This window comes from Mus caroli, chromosome 6, assembly GCF_900094665.2.
Source record: "Mus caroli chromosome 6, CAROLI_EIJ_v1.1, whole genome shotgun sequence".
In the NCBI taxonomy this organism is placed as follows: Eukaryota; Metazoa; Chordata; class Mammalia; order Rodentia; family Muridae; genus Mus; species Mus caroli.
In genome coordinates this window covers 107,898,200-107,914,561 of record NC_034575.1, presented here as the reverse complement: position 1 = coordinate 107,914,561, position 16,362 = coordinate 107,898,200, and the positions used below count along the sequence as shown (strand labels likewise).

The 16,362-nt window shown below is 48.1% G+C and overlaps 1 protein-coding gene across 2 annotated transcripts in view; it reads left to right on the top strand.

Moving 5' to 3' along the window:
- Positions 1 to 16,362, top strand: part of Srgap3 (SLIT-ROBO Rho GTPase activating protein 3) — a 230,337-nt gene that overhangs the window by 111,719 nt on the left and 102,256 nt on the right. For both annotated transcript variants that reach the window (XM_029478506.1, XM_021165145.2), the window contains exon 2: positions 6,153 to 6,345. In XM_029478506.1, the coding sequence (XP_029334366.1) occupies positions 6,153 to 6,345 (193 nt within the window). The remainder of the gene's footprint in view (positions 1 to 6,152; positions 6,346 to 16,362) is intronic.

The window sequence follows — 16,362 nt, the reverse complement described above, 5'->3', positions numbered from 1 at the left end:
ACCTCTGTGGGCAGGCAGCAGGCATGCACACGGTACACATATATAAATGCAGGCAAAACACTCATACAGATGAAAGAAATTAACTCAAAAATGTGAGAAAAGTGAGATTCCTGTTTTTTTTCCTCCTTATAAACCTAAAAAATTCTCCAAAAAAAATGATCTTTTTTTTTTTCTTTTTCTGCTTTTTGGGTGTTTTCGTTTTGTTTTGTTTTGTTTTGAGGCAGAGTTTCATTGTGTAGCCCTGATTGGTTGAAACTTGCTACATAGGTCAATCTGGCTTTAAACTCATAGAGGTAAGCCTGCCTTTGTATGCTTAGTGCTAGGATTAGAGGTGTGCACCATCACGAATTGCTTTTTTTTTTTTTTTGAAAAGATATTTTACCCAGATGAATTGAAGATGTGTGTTTATTCAGACACTTTCCTTCAGAGGTTTGTGACGGCTCTCTCATAGTTGCCCACACTAGGAAGCCCTCAACGAGGCCTTCAGTCGATAAGCAAATAAATGAAACCTGTACATTGGAATCCTATTCTATGGTAAAAGAACTGAACTGTCAAGTTAGAAAATGATATGGGAACATTGTAAATGTGTTGCAGAGAGGTGGAGCTGTTCAGGAGGGCTGCCTGCTGAAAGGGTCCAGCTCTAGACGGGTGGGGGGGGNGGGGGAGGAGGAGGCAGGAAAACTTACAGGGGGCGCTGAGAGGACAGGATGGGCACAGGAAGACGGGCAGAAAGGGTGATGACTAGGCAAACAAACCACAGGGGACTCTGAGGGCCACGAAACTGTGCTGCGTGGAGCGATAATGGTGACCCTGTCAATTACAGCCTTGTCTGAACCTTCAGAAGACAGAACACCAAGAGAGAACCTCAAAGTAAAATATGGGCTCAAAGCGAGAGTATATCTGGACTAGTTCTTCTGTGGTAACAAGTATAGTGGGCCAGTATAAATATCATCGAGAAGAGAAACGGTGCAGGGGCTGGGGGGTGGGAGGGAAGGGCGCTCTCTGTGCCTTCTGTTCAGGCTTTGGGCAAACCTGAATTTACTCCAGTGTTGTTTATTCATTAAGAAAAACTAGAATTCCTAATCCCGTGGATCTTCTTCTGCTTAGGAGGCTGTGGCTATGACATGGTGCGTGGGCCTGGTTATTGCTGTGGGTGGCAGCTTTGGTGAGACTCTGGCCTGGAGCGTGAGCTGGAACATGACTAGGTAGGGAGGCTGTGGATTCTTAGGCTCCGAATGCCAGAGACATAGGGTCTTTACCCTGTAAGCAGTGGGGGCTACTGAGAAGTGTATCAGGAGGGTCCGGAGATGAATGCTTCCTGGGCTGTAGGATTAGTCTCGCCTCTTCTCTGAGCTCCACATCCTTGAGTGTAGAGCCAGAAGGCAGCACTGAGTGGTCAGGGGCATTGTCTCCAGCCTAGCGGGTCTGAGGTCAAAGCCGGTCCCAACTTCCCAAGCCCTCCCTCCCTCTCCCTGCCTCACCCCCTTTGTTTTTCTGTCTCACTGTACCATGCTTTGGTTGGATACCTTCCCTCAGCGGGTGTGGGGGGGACATCTACTGCACAAGGCTGTGCCTGGGGAGCCGCTCCATTTGAATTAATTGGATTTTTTTTCCCTCTTTGAAATCTTCAAGAAGAAAAGCTCCTAGCAGCCCTGTGAAGGGGACACAGAACTCAGGAGACTGGGAACCAACTCCCCCGGGGGGGGGGGTCCTGAGCAGGGACAGGCTGCAGGGGGGAATGGAAGGGTGGTCTCTGATTACTACTAGACACCTTGACTTCCAGTTAGCCAGACTCAGAAGGTTCCCTGTGTGCCGCGATTTGGAGGCTCCAGCTGGCTGTGTGCATTGGGGGAGGTGTCTCTGCCCCTTCCAGACTGTCTCCTGTCATTACAGGATGATTTATGAGCTTTTCCGCTAAAACATGAGAACACTGGCAAGCCGACTCTGCCCTGCAGCCGTTCTAATAAGGGGCATCGTGTTATGCAGAGGACGCTGGGAAGGAAGATGGAGGACTTAGAAGCGGGTTGCCCTTTGTTTTGTTTTAACATGAAAAACACCGAGCTCTTAGTGGATTCCAGTCTATTGTGGTGTGTGGTGTCCAAAGCTGTATTGTCACTTTCTGAGGGATGTGAGTTTGATTCCTAGCTTGGCTTTGCTTTTAGGACCATAGCCTGATAGTGTCCTCTGAGCCACCACTCCCTCACTTACAGGGGTGAAGCTGGGGATACCAGCAGTTATTCTCCTTCTAGGGATGCTCTGTGGCTGACACGAGAGAAGCACCTGCAGACCATGAGCCCATGAAACGATAGCATCATCGAGATGATTCTAACAGGGGAGGGTCTGGATGATGGTAGGGGAATATGCAAAAGAGATTGTCCTGGCGATGTGTGTAATGACATTTCATCCATTTACACACACAGGCCTATGCACATGCCTGTGCGGCTGATGACAGTTCATAGAGTATAATGTGACCTTCACCAAGCCTCTGAGCTTACTTTACATGAAGCCTCTGTGCATCCTCTGTAGAAACTGATGGTGTGCAAGAGTATGTGTGTACATGTGTGTACAGTCTATGTGTATGTGTGTAAAACCTGATAGTGAGAGCCACACCAAGTGTGCATGGTGAGCATATACACGTGTATATGTGTATGTATATGTGGGGCATGTGAATATATGTGTACATGTGGTATGTGTATGCATGTGGTATATGTGTGTACATGTATTTATGTATGTGTACCACGTGTATGCATGTGGTATGAGCATGTATGTAAATGTGACATGTGTGTGTGTATGTGTGTGTGTGCATGCATGGCATGTGTAGCCATGTGACTTTTGCCTAAATGTATCTGGGATGTGAGGTTGGTAAAGAGTGTGTGGTTATCTAACCGCCATGTGACATGTTGCATATGTGGCATGCACTGTGGTCCTGTGTGTGAACTTTGTGTTCTTCTGTGTTTATATGTGTGCCTGTGTGTCACATGAGATCCTCATGTTCAGAGGCTTTGTGGGCTGCTGGATAGGTTCTGCTCTCCTGAGGGACCTGTTTTGTGCTGAGAGCCCACACTCAGAGCTTGGATTTCATTTGTAGGGGCCTCCGATAGGGCTTGCAAGAATGGTAACAACCGTCATCCAAAACCAGTTCTGGCAGTCTGTGAATCCAGGAGTCCCATGGTGCACTGGGGATGGTGGTGGAGCCAGTGGGTCCTCCAGGCCTCGCTGGAAGGAGACCCTCCTGCCAGGGCTACAGAGCAGCAGTGTGGGCCTTCTGCTGTCTACCCTCAGGATGAACCCAAAAGGCTCTGCTGTTCTACAGTTTGAGTTGACATATAAAGTGTTTCTGTCTAAGTGGAAGTAGTTAACAGAGGATGTATTTCTGCCATGTTTAAAAAATTAACATTTTAGAATAACATTACACCATTCTCTTCAAAGCAGAGCAAACCAAAGCTCAGTAACATTGCAATTAAAAAAGTTGTCTTTCCATGAACGCTTACGTCATCTAGAAGAATGCACAGAGGGGGTGCAGCTCCATTCATCGGACCCATGTACTGCTCGGATCAGGGTGTGTGGGCATGCTCAGACCCCAGAAGACAACCTTGAGTTCCTCTGGGTCCGCATCCCTCCAAAGATGACGACTTCTCTCTCTAACGCTGTAGACCACCTTTCCTGGTCTCATTTTTCTCGACTGATTCAGTAAACACAAGGTCCTTGCCTTTCACGACGATGCTGTATGCAGCCCTACTTTCTCACCGTGTAGCATTCCTCTCAACAATCTCACTTGAGAACACCACTTCTATTCTTATTGGACTTTTGGAGTTACTTCTAATGCTTCATTATTGACACTGACATTTTGGGGTATTTATCACGGAGTGGAATTGCCAGGACATAGGGAGACTTCTACAGTATGTCAGTAGTCTCAATTGTCCATTGGAGAGAACCTAAAACTCTTCATATCATTTTATCTTTCTGAATCCACAATTCCCTTCAATTTCCTTCACAGAATTTTTTCTTAATATTGTTTTATACTGAAAACTTATAAATTGATTATATTTCCTTTTAACCTATATATAAATTGAAATAGACATTTAGACTTTTGAAGTTATATTTTATTTATTTACTTACTATCTATTTATTTGAATTGTAGAGGGGTTGTAGTCCTTTGAATCTAGGAACTCTCTGTCTCTGTCTCTGTCTCTGTCTCTCTCTCTCTCCAACCTTCCTCTGTGTAGCCCTAGTTGTCCTGGAACTTGCTTTGTAGACCAGGCTGGACTTGAACTCACAGAGATCCATCTGCCTCTGCCTTCCAAATACTGGGATTAAAGGCATGAGCCACCAGGCCTGGTTCAAGGAAGGATTTCTTTCTTTTTTTTTTCTTCTTTTTTTATTAGATATTTTCTTTATATACATTTCAAATGCTATCCCGAAATTTCCCTATACCCTCCCTCTGCCCTGCTCCCCTACCCACCCACTCCCACTTCTTGGCCCTGGCATTCCCCTGTACAGGGACATAAAAAGTTTGCAATACCAATGGGCCTCTCTTCCCAATGATGGCCGACTGGGCCATCTTCTGCTACATATGCAGCTAGAGATATGAGCTCTGGGGGTACTGGTTAGTTCATATTGTTGTTCCTCCTATAGGGTTGCAGACCCCTTTAGCTCCTTGGGTACTTTCTCTAGCTTCTCCATTGGGGGCCCTGTGTTCCATCTTATAGATGACTGTGAGCATCCACTTCTGTATTTGCCAGGCACTGGCATGGCCTCATACGAGACAGCTATACCAGGGTCCCTTCATTCTAACATCAGTATTTGAAATTGTTCTTTTTGGGACACCCAGACATTTTGGCCATTTTGGGTACTTCCATCATAGTCTCTGAATGAATGCATCCTTAATTTTTCTTCAGGAAATAGAGAACAGGACCATTGAAAGGAGTGAGGTGGGAAAGGTGTGGCATTGTCTGGCAGAACTGGGGAGCGTATGGGGTGGACATAAGGTGCTCATGTGGACTCTCTCACACTTTGGTCTGCAGATCCCTTGAGAAGTCTTGTTGTATTCCCAGGTGGGTCTGTGCCAGTTTGCAGATACCCCTTTGATGGTGATGATGATGATGATGATGATGATGGGAAGGGGATGTTGAGCCATTCAAGGATGAGCTTGAGTGAAATGCAAAATTTGTGGAGTGTGGAAGGGGAATCCTGAACATCAGATCCATGCTAAAGATCTTTCTTTCTTTCTTTAGCTGGATGTAACCCATAGGCAGAGGGGAGCCTGGGGTATTTTTGAGAAGTACAAGTTGGGTGTCTTGCAGAGCTGGATCTGTTGAGGACCCAGGAAGGGGTTGTTGCACCTGAATGGTGGCAGTGATAATATTAGGACTTGACAAAACAATGGGCCATGACCTGTAGGATATCAGGTCACATTAAGATTGTCAGGGGTTGTAAGGACTCCAGTGAGATTTTTTTTTCCAGCTTGACTCCCAGCTTTTGAATGGTCCTCTGGGTGCCCAGACCCAGTGGGATCCATCAACACTTCCCCAAGTGTGGATGAGGCTCTTTCAGTGCTCCGTGAGATGTTTATACATGGAGCTTAGGGTGATAGAAAGCAGATCAGACATGACCCTGAGGACTGCTGGAACTCCAGATGCATTCTGATGCCCTCTGGGTCCTGCCTGCACTAGATGAGAAAAATCCAAACCCCTCTCCCTGAGCCACTTCCTTTTGGTTGACAAAGAACAAGTCTCTTGGGCGAGGCCTCTGGCCTTTTGGCAACCCCTAGTTGTAATATGTACATAGGATTTAAAAACTGTTGTTTTCATAGAACGTATTTCTGATATCCCAGGCTGTAAGGACCTCTCTCCCATTTCTGGAGCTTACTATATAGTGTTTTTGTCTAAGCAAACCGATTACACTGAGGAAAGTTAGTCAGTCCTCCAGTCATGTGGAGTAACAATGTAGCCAGTGGCCTGAGCAGTAGTCAGAAACATCAGCACGTCTTGGGGTGATTGGAATCTGGGAAACAGTAGGTTAGACTGTCTAGCAGAAAGTCCATGCCAAATCTCAGCATAGCAAAACTGGGGCTCTGGCTGGGCTCTGGGGAGGGTATGGGTCCACTGCTGTCTCCCACCATTTCCTGATGTTCGGTGCCTTGCCTCCCACAGAGATCCGCACGCAGCTGGTGGAGCAGTTCAAATGCCTGGAGCAGCAGTCCGAGTCGAGGCTGCAGCTGCTGCAAGACTTGCAGGAGTTCTTCCGCAGGAAAGCTGAGATCGAGCTGGAGTATTCCCGCAGCCTGGAGAAGCTGGCTGAGCGCTTCTCCTCCAAGATTCGCAGCTCCCGGGAGCACCAGTTCAAGTGAGAAGTTGGCTGCGGGTCCTGGGATGGAAAGGCAGAGCTGGGCAGGAGGGTTGTTGGGAGACGCAATTGGCGAAGGAGGTCAAAACTGGAGGAGGAAGTCAGGACTGGACCTTGACCTGCAAGGTTCTGCTAAGTCCCGCCAGGGTGCTGCAGCTTTCTCTTGACTCCAGGAGCTAGATGTTCTTCTGTATCAAGTAAAGGTAGAGATGGCTTCCATGCCGAAGGATGTTGTAGACCCGAGATGAGTGACTTGGGGCTGCATTTGTTTATGCCCAGCCGAGACTCAGCACCTCCTTTCAGCACATCCTGGCTTTATCTAGTTGGATTTTACTTGGGTACCAGCTCGCCCACCATGTCCTTAGAATGTCTTCTCATGGACTGGGTCCACAGACATCCCTCTTCCTTGCTGTGCTGGAGGACCTCAGTACTTAAACACTTTCCTACCTTATTATTTAAAACACAGAGTCCCCCCTACCCTAACTGGTCACACCCTGAGCTCTGGGTCCCAAGGCTTTCTTTCTGACCTGGCAGGTTTGAAGACCTCTCCTTATTCTCTGAGTTGTTGCTGGAGCTGTCCACCGGGGGTGTACACAGTGGGTCTCATCACTTGCCTTCACTTCCTCTTGATTTGGAAGCAGCTCCCCTCACATCCTAAGTGTGAGCATTGGGGAGAGGGAAGAGGGCAGGCCTCGGGGACACAGGGATCCCTTATTCCCTCACCTTGTCTATAATGAGCCCTACTAGCTCCTCAAGGGTTCATTAACTCAGCCACCAGATGGATGGGAGCCTCAGCTGGCAATCAGGCCAAGTGGGCTGTTCGCCACAGTATGAAAGTCTAATTAGGGGGTCACCCAGGCCAGTGCAGCTGGGGTAGACCCTCTACATGATGCTAATGTGATGGTCCAGCCCTGATGGCCTTTGGAAGTTGAGTTTTCTGGACAGGCTGACACACCTTGGACCCTGGGGTACAGCTTCTATTCATGGGGTCTGTACCATGTTCTGATCCTTCAGCCTGGATGTCCCGAGAAATCAGGCTGTCGCAGAGATTCTTCACTTAAGGGTGCCCAAGTTGCTAGGTTACCTCTCAAGGCTGAAGGAGAGTCCTGGGGCTTGTTTGACTGTCATTTGCAGGAAGACTAGCTGAGGGAAGAGATTGGATATTGTGAACGGGACTGAGGAAAGAGACGGGAGGAGGGAAAGGGAAAAAAAGGGAGGATGGAAGAGTGGAATTATTAATTCTTGGTCTGCGCAGTTCACCTGTAGCACAACAGGTTAGGGACAGACCTGGGACAGGACCTCATGTCCTCCAGCACTAGGTCAGGGGTTACCTTTTGTGCTATGGTCCACTTCTTCCTACGACCCAGGCTTTCCCCAATCTCCCTGGGCTTTGGGGATGTTTACAGCTGTGGAAGGTGCTACATTTAGGGCCAGACTTAGCCGGGGTGAGTTCCATGTGGCACTCGATTTAAAGAAAGGCCTAAGGGCTGTCGTGGTGGCCTAACAGGCTAAGGGGCTTGCTGCCAAGCCTGACAACTTGACTTTGATTCCCAGAGCCCATATGGTAGAAGGAGAGAGCTAACCTCTCACAAGTCGTTCTCTGACCTTCACAGAGCCTGATGCTGGCTCTCAGGTCTCCGCTGGGGATGGTTGAACATTTGTAGAGCAGGAGTGGTTCCAGATTGCCGTCCTTCTCTGACCTGAGATGGGAGGGATGTGTAATGGGAACAACGCAGAGCTAGTATGCTGGGCCGAGGCCTTAGTCTATCCCTTGTGGATGTGCACTGGGTTTCAAAGACTGAAATGACAGAGAGGGTGACTGGTGAATGAGGTTTCTACTACCTAGTGGAAGGTTTGACCCATGGTTGGTACAAATGTTGACTGAATAAATGTCCAGTGGTAGTTAGAGTTGCCATAGAGGGAAGACTGCCTCAGACTCATGAAATCATTTGGTGTTGCACTGCTGTGAAGACAATGTGAACTTGACTTCTATCTGGAGAATGGGGACCACCAAAGGGATAGTGTATAAGGCGTGGCCACATAGAGGCTTATCCAAAATGCAGAGTCTGAAGGCTCACCCAACCTCTGCATCAGTAGCACTGGAGCTCTGGGGGTTCTAGTGACCAACCACTTTGATGGTTTTCTAGATGACAAATAGTTCTCAGTCTTCTCATAGGCTGTGCTGGCCTTCCTTGTCACCAGCATACAAGTCACAGTCTTGTCCTTTCTGGAGCAGGCCTGGAGGAGCCTGTCTTCTCCTTCTGATGGCCTGGAGCCAGGATCATTTCCTGAAGAGGAAGATGCTATGGAGGGCAGCATATAGGGCCTGATCCTGCTTCTCAGGTAGATGAGTGGTCTGGCCCAAACAAGTTGGCTAGGTCTGGAGAGAGAATTTCTGTGACCAATTCTGTATTGGGGAATCACTGACTATTCTGGAACTCACTATGTAGACAAGGCTGGCCTTGAACTCAGAGATTCACATACTTCTGACTCTTGGGGGCTGGTAGTAAAGGTGTATACCACCATACACCTCAGTGTGCCAGCACAGTGTGGAAGACTGAGAGAGAGGTTTGTGCTAAGTAAGCCTGTTGTCTTCCATCTGGAAGCTCTCTGGCTATAGACTTGCCCCTCCCCAAGATAAGTAGTTACACTTTACAAACTAGCTCTCCCCAGCATCCCAGTTGCAAAGCTCTGCTGTGCACAAACTCCAGAGTGTAATGACATTCTTCTCAAATAGTGCTCTGTCCTTGGGGCCCCTTTTAGTCCTAGTCCTTTGGTTTGGGGTAGTTCTTGCCTTTCGGGGGAGAGGGGGATATGCCTCATGACAGACCTCTGTCCAGGGTTAAGTGATGCTGCAGACCATAAAGAAAAGCAGCAGGGAATTCTGTTCAAACACACTAGAAATATTTGGGGGAAAAGCCAGAGTTTGGGGCGAGCTGGGCAGTGCTTGGCTAGATACCGCATAGTAGCCTATGGAGATCCTCAGTGCCAGAAGAGTTGGGAGTGTCTTCCAGCTTCACAAAGCAGTTGAGAGAGAGAGGGTCCCAGAGAACAACTGGCTTCATTTCCAAGAAAGTGCTTTTTATTGGGGAAAAAGTGCCATGGTTTTCACAGCTGCATTGTGTCTCTAAAATGATAGAATAGTTGAGATTTAGCCTTCCGGGTTATTGCTGGACAGAGAAACATTTTTTTGCAACATGTAATTTGAGACTGGTGTGTAGAGGATCCAGGGTGAAGAGGTCTGGGCAGAAGGGATGAGGAAGCCCTCAGGTTGGGCTTGTGTCTCTATTGATCGTTATGACTACTTGATATCACAGCAATAGCTGTTCCAGGTTCCCTCACGCCTACCATACCTTGTGTTAAGTGCTCTCCCAGGTAAATAGCAGCCATCTTATGCCATCTACATGGCAGATGTTGTGACATGCAGGACAGATAATTCTATATTTTCCTAGTTGACACTAATAAGGTTTCGAGAAATTAGTTTGCCTAGGACACAGCTATAGTTTCAGGTAGTTCAGGCAGGATTCGAATCCTGGTTTACCTGACTCCCGATGCAACAGCGCCTCTGGCTGGGCTGCCATATGGCAGATCCGTCTCTCAGCTCTCTGCCTGGGTTAGTGCTTGCTGGAGTCCCTATCTAACCAGACCTGTGTGGGCATCAGATCAGCGTCTGTGAAAGGCTCTGTGAAAAGCCTCTGGTCTGGCTTGGCTAGTTGTGGGTCTCACAGAGCTCAGGTCAGGTTTGTTAGGAGCCATACAGTTTATAGATTTGGTCTGCCACCTTCATCCCGCTAGGTCCTTGAAAGCAAGGAGGCCATTTCTTATCTCTCTGTCTCTTTGTGGTTATCTCTACCTCTGTGCCTCGCTGTTTCTTCTCTGTCATATACAATGCAAAATGGAAGGCTCACTGGCTCTCCCTGAACCATAACTTAAATTCTCTTCAGCCTTGTGAAGAAAGCCTCCTTGATGCTCCTGCACTAGTAACACCTCTCTAATCTTCCAGCAAACCTCAGGCTTCAGCTCGGGCCTAAGGATACATAATGCTGTTTGTTTCCCTTATAACCACCTTTCTCGGTTACCTTCTATTTATGGCAAGCATTTACAGAAAGACAACCATGACTAGGGAAAGTTCCTTATAAAATATCTTCAGAAAAAGACGGCAGTCTGGGGAGACGACTCTGTGGATAAGAACATTCACTGTTCCAGCATGAAGACCTGAGCTCAAATTCACAAAACCCACATAGAGACCAGGTGCGGTTGCACATGCCTATAACAGAGCTTCAGAGAGGGCGGAGGCAGGAGGATCACTGAGACTGTTTGCCAACCTAGATCAAGGTTCAGTGAGAGACCTTGTCTCAGGGGAATAAAGTGTAGAGAGAAAGAGTAGGGGTCCTGCTGTTCTGCACATACACACACATGCAAGCACACACACACTCAAGCATACCCATACCCCCCCCAACACCACACACTTAAGCACACACACTTAAGCACACACATGCATGCACGTGCATGCATACACATACTTAAAACGAAAGGCAGACACTGAGCCTGGGTCTGGGGATGCTGTAATCCTGATGTCAGCACCAACTCACGCCAGGGTCCGTTTCTCATTCCCTATAGAAGGTTAGTGTCTTCCCTCACCTTTACCTCCCACCACCAGCTTCTGTCAGCTCCAGTGGCTATCACATTTACTTCATATTGTTCTTGTCCACCTCCCATCATCTCAGACATCTCTCTTACTTCCCTGCACCTCTATCTTCACTGTGTCACCCCCTTCCATTCTCCACCCTTCATCGTCTCCACTGTTCCTACTTTCAACCACCATCTTCTTTTCTGTACACCATCTTCCACCTTCTCTTGGCCCATCCATCCCCTCATCGCCTGTATCTCCTGCCATCTGTTTTCCAGCACATTCCACAACTTTGCATTACGTCTAGTTTCTGGCTTCCACCTTCCATCCTCCACCCCCATTATCTTCTTCTTCTTCTTCTCTAACATCCACTTTCCCTTGTTCATCATCCACTGCCTTCCACCTTCTGTATCCTCCACTCTCCACCTTTCATCACCACCTCATTCTTTTCTCTTCCATGGCAGGTTTCTTGAGGCTCTTTGTGATGGCTACAGCTCCTTCTCCTCTTCTTAGCTTTCCTTATGGTTCTCCTGGCTCCCACACACATTCCCTGGAATCACCAGAGATCATAATCATCAAACTATTTACCAGGTCGTGAGTTTGTGTGTGTGTGTGTGTGTGTGTGTGTGTGTGTGTGTGTGTGTATGTGCATATATTTCATCTATGTGCCAATAGCACTTTTTCTGAATTAAGGATGATGGGTAGCTTTAACGAGTGATATTTATATAGGAGTTTAGTTCTGTCTCCATCCACTTAGGTAGGTAGAATAGGCAGGTGGACTTTAAGGATGATATAGGACCTTATACTTTGCAAATTCATCCATCAGCCTTTAGCTCACGCATCTGAGAATTCTGGTGGGACATGGGAAGTCAGGGCATGTGTCATAGTCTCCAAAGGACAGAGAAGGGGCTTGAAGGGCAGACACCGTGGGGTTCTCAGGACCCACAGTTGAAGGGTGAAAAAGCTGGCCAGAGAGCCTTCAGTAGGTCCTTCTTTTGCTTGGTTCTGTATATACCACATGTCATGTCCATTTTCTTGCTAGTTAAACCAAGGCACAGAGGTCCTTATGGGAGGAGAGTGAGGCTGCCCAGGTGTTTCCTAATGGGACAGGGGTTTTCATTTCAGGACTTGACTGAAGATGGGAATCAGGTGCCTGAAGAGGGTCTCAGGTGCGGGGGTTTATGCTCTCCAGATCCTAAGATCCCAGGACACTGGGTTTAGATCCACATGCCTCCTGGGTTCTGCAGGCTTGGATCTGGGTTTTGTTTGCTAAGCGGAATTTTCCAGCCCCCAGCCGGGAAGCTGGCAGAGCTAGCTTGCTGCTAATTTCATTTTCCTAACTCACCAGCTTGGCAAGGCTTGGCCTCTCCAGCTTCAGTCTCTTGGAACCTCATTCCCACCTTTCTTAGCCAAAGAAAGCTAGCAAGCTGTGACTCACCAGAAATGCTCACTGCTAGTTTCTAGCCATAAAGAAGAAAATATATACATCTGCGGTAGTTCTGCCCTTATGTCCTAGCTCAGCAGCTTCTGCCTGCCGGGGAGAGGCTTCGAGGCAAGATGAGAAAAGCAAAAGAGTTAGTGTGCCGGAGATGAGGGAAGGCTGGCTCACTTCGTTTTAATGTCTTCTAAAATGGGGACTGCAGCAGGGAACAGTAGCAGAGTGAGCTAGAGATCAGCCCTGGGTGCCATTTTGAAAAAAGAACGTGTGGTCCCAGGAAAAGGAGAGCGGACGCACAGGTTCCTGGTACTCCACCCTCATCTGTCACCTGCACTCTGCATATTGATTTCTGCAGTCCCCATAATGCGGATGGTACATGGGATGAGGTAGCAGGCACCCCAGGACCCAGCTGCCCTGCAGATCCTACAGCCTCACTATCCACCACTTTCACCACTACGTATCTTGCTTCCTCTACTTCGCTTATCTTTACTGAGTCCCTTAAATGTATGTGCCCAACTCCTTGCCCCCCAGGAAGGCCACTCTTCTAGTACTTTCCCTTTGCCACCTCTAATTCTTCTTAGAAGCCTACCTTACCTCTGTCCTCATAGACACTTGGAGTGAACCTCAAAGTCAGGTCTCAAGACCCCTGCTCTGAGCCCCTATGGCACGTCATGCCCCTTCATTCTAGCACTTTCTGACCATCTAGTTCTACACTCACCCGGGACATGTCCAGTGACTGTCTTTCCTCAGCACACTGTCAACTGTGTGGAGAACACACACGCTCAAGGCTCTCTTGAGCCTGGCCCTACAGATTGCCCATCATAAAGGCGTTGCGCAGACGAGCCACTGAATAACAACCAGAAAGCTCTTTTCTTGTGTTTAGTGACATGGTTTGAATAGCTAGGCCACAAGCATAGGCGACCTTTACATGGCTACATCCATAGGAGGTAGGCATAGGAGAGGACTCCTCCCAGGGCCAGGTGTCTTTTTGTTTCCCCTTGGTGACTCTTATTGGTGGCCCACTGAGGTGGTGGTGAGGGTCTGGTATCCTTCTACAGCATGACTAGCTCCAACTCTAATCCTGGCTGTGGACAGCTCACCTGGTGTAGTCATTGCTTTTGGTTGCTGTGATTAAACCATGATTAAAAGAGACTTAGGGAAGAAAAGGTTCATTTTGTTGGCTTAGGGTTCCAGAGGGGAGTCCATAATGACTGAGGAGCCATGGCAGCAGACAACCATAGCAGGAAGCTGGCAGGTCATGTCTTCAATCACAAACACCAAGCGAAGAGTGAGAGCTGGAAGTGGGGTGGGACTACACCCCCAAAGCCTGTGCCCAGTGATGCTTCCTCACTAGCTAGGATGCACCTCCCCAGACAGCACTTAACCAGGGACCAAGGGTCCAGATAGAGGAACCTACCGAGGACATTTCTCATTCAAGCCACTGTGCCCAGCATTGAGTTGGCCTGAGCGGGGCCCCACATATTTGTGTAGCTAAAGGACAGGGAAGAGATGGGAAGGCAGAGCTAGCTGTTTCCCATGCTTGGTGAAACTTCAGAGTGGGCATGCTGCTTAGAAGGCAGATAGCTTCACTCCCCCTGCCTGTCCCTTCCTTGTTCCTTGTCATGGGAGTGGGGAGAGTTGCCTCATTGACTGCAGCCTTGTCAGACTCTGGGGGAGGGGGCTGTCTCCCTTCCCAGCCAAAACTCTAACCCTTTCTTCATTCCCCAAAGGCTCTTTCTAGTTCCCAGGGTGCCTAGCCAGAAAACGGGTGTCATGCTGGATTCTTCCTCCTCTGCTCCCACCCTAAACCTGTCCAGTTTGCCTCCTAAGTTCAGTCAATACCCAGGCCCTGAATCCCTCAACTTCTCCTTGGCTCTGGATGTCACTCCCTGTCCTCTCAGGGTCCCACTATGGACAGTTCATACCTTTACTTTTTTTTTTTTAACATTAGATCCTTCTATGGCTCCCTGATGACTTCAGGATGAAGCTTAGACTCTCTAATGATGCTTAAAGGTCTTTTGCTGTTGGTCTCTGCCTTATTCACCAGATTCACCAGGCACGATTTGTCACCCTGGGTCTCACACCAGAGCATCATGTAGGATCCCTCAGCTGCCTGTCAGCTAACCAGCATGCCCTTCTCTTCTTTTGGCTGGCCCTTTGGTCTTATTTCTCTACCCAGAAGGCTCTGCCTTGGGAATGTCCGCTCTAGCCTTTGATCCCCCGTCTAGAAAGTGCTTTCTGAAAGAAGAGAGCAATGAGCAATGACTTCTGGATCTGGTATGGGGAGGCTCTGCAGCCTCTTTCCCATGCATACATTAATGAGGCTGCAGCAGCATCTCCTGTCTATGGTGTATTTTTCTTACTGAGTGGAAGGCTCAGACAGAGGCTCACGAGAGAATTTGAGTTTTTACACACACAGCGCCTGGATGAGCTGGTACATGTGAACATGTGCAAATGCATGCACTCACATGTGAACACATATAAATGCATGGACCCACAAGTTAGCTGCTCCTGCTGCTGCATCTCACCTCCTCTTCCTGCCCCTCCCCCTCCTCCCTCCTACACTCTTCCACAACCCGATCTTGGGCTGTGCAACCTCCTGGCCCCACAGGTTCTGTTCTTTCTGCCTGTCTTCTGCCATTTCGTTCTGGCCAGGCAACCTAATTAAAGGCCATCATTAAAGTCAATCTTGCACTTCCGAGTTCTTTCATAATCACTCGCCTTTTTGCTTTCCTCTGAAACGTCCATAATTTTTACACATTTAATTCCCCAGATGCTGTTCAGTTCTTGCATCCCAGATTGAGCTAAGCCCCTGAAGCAATTTCAGTAACAGCTCAATTATGGCATCTCTCCTTTAATCCTTTCATTTCTATCACCACCCAGGAAGCAGTAGGAAGCGAGATGGGATGTCTTCTCTGCCCAAACCTGCTTCCTTCTCTGCAGTGCTCCATAGTCTGTGTCATTGGCTTCCTCCCAGTTGCCTGAAAGCCAAATCTCAGAGCCACCATTCTCTCTTACTCCCACTCCCGTTTCCAGTAGCTCTTCAGGATGAAACAGTCCCTGCTGAGGAGTGTTTGTTTGGACCTCAGTGCTCCCAGTGCCACCACCCAGCATTCACCTTCTCCCTCTACTGGACTAGGATTCCTTCATGAGTGGTGCTCCTGTCTGTTTATGTCCATACTTACCCACCTGCTCATCCATCTATCCACTCATCATCTGTATCTTCTATCCTTCCACTTACTTATCCATCCACTCACCCACCCCTCCATCCATGTATCTACTCCCTCCAGCCACCTACCTACATATCTACCCCACTCATCCGTCTATCCATCCATCTAACCATTATGTCCCTACACACCATCCAATTTTCTCTCAGTGATTTTTTTTCCCAAAACACACATTGGTTATACTTATAAATAACCTCTGTGACTTCCTATGTCCTGGAACAGGAATTCTCAACTCTGACTACAGAGTAAAATGGAGAACATTTTAGAACACCAACATCAAGCTGCATCCTAGAGCACTGAATTCGCTTTGCCCTGGTACTTTCATACGTTCCTGAGGCTATTCTAGTGTGTAACATGGGCTCAAACCTCTGTGTCCTGGGTGGCAGGGCTCCAACTGCTTTGACCTGACACTCCACATCTGCTGCAATCAGGCCTCTAGCTTGTCTTTCCAGCCTTACTGTCAATGATCCTCTAGTAGCATTCTCAGAATTTGGGGCTTCCTGAGAGAATTTATTATTCTCTCTAATTGTCTGTCTGTCTGTCTGCCTGCCTGTTTTTTTTCTGTTTCTGTCTCTCTCTCTTGCTCTCTTTCTCTCTTTCTCTCTCTGTGTCTCTGTCTCTCTCTGTCTCTCTGTCTCTCTCTCTCTGTCTCTGTCTCTCTCTGTCTCTCTGTCTCTCTGTCTCTCTGTCTGTCTCTCTCTCTCTCTCTCTCTCTCTCTCTC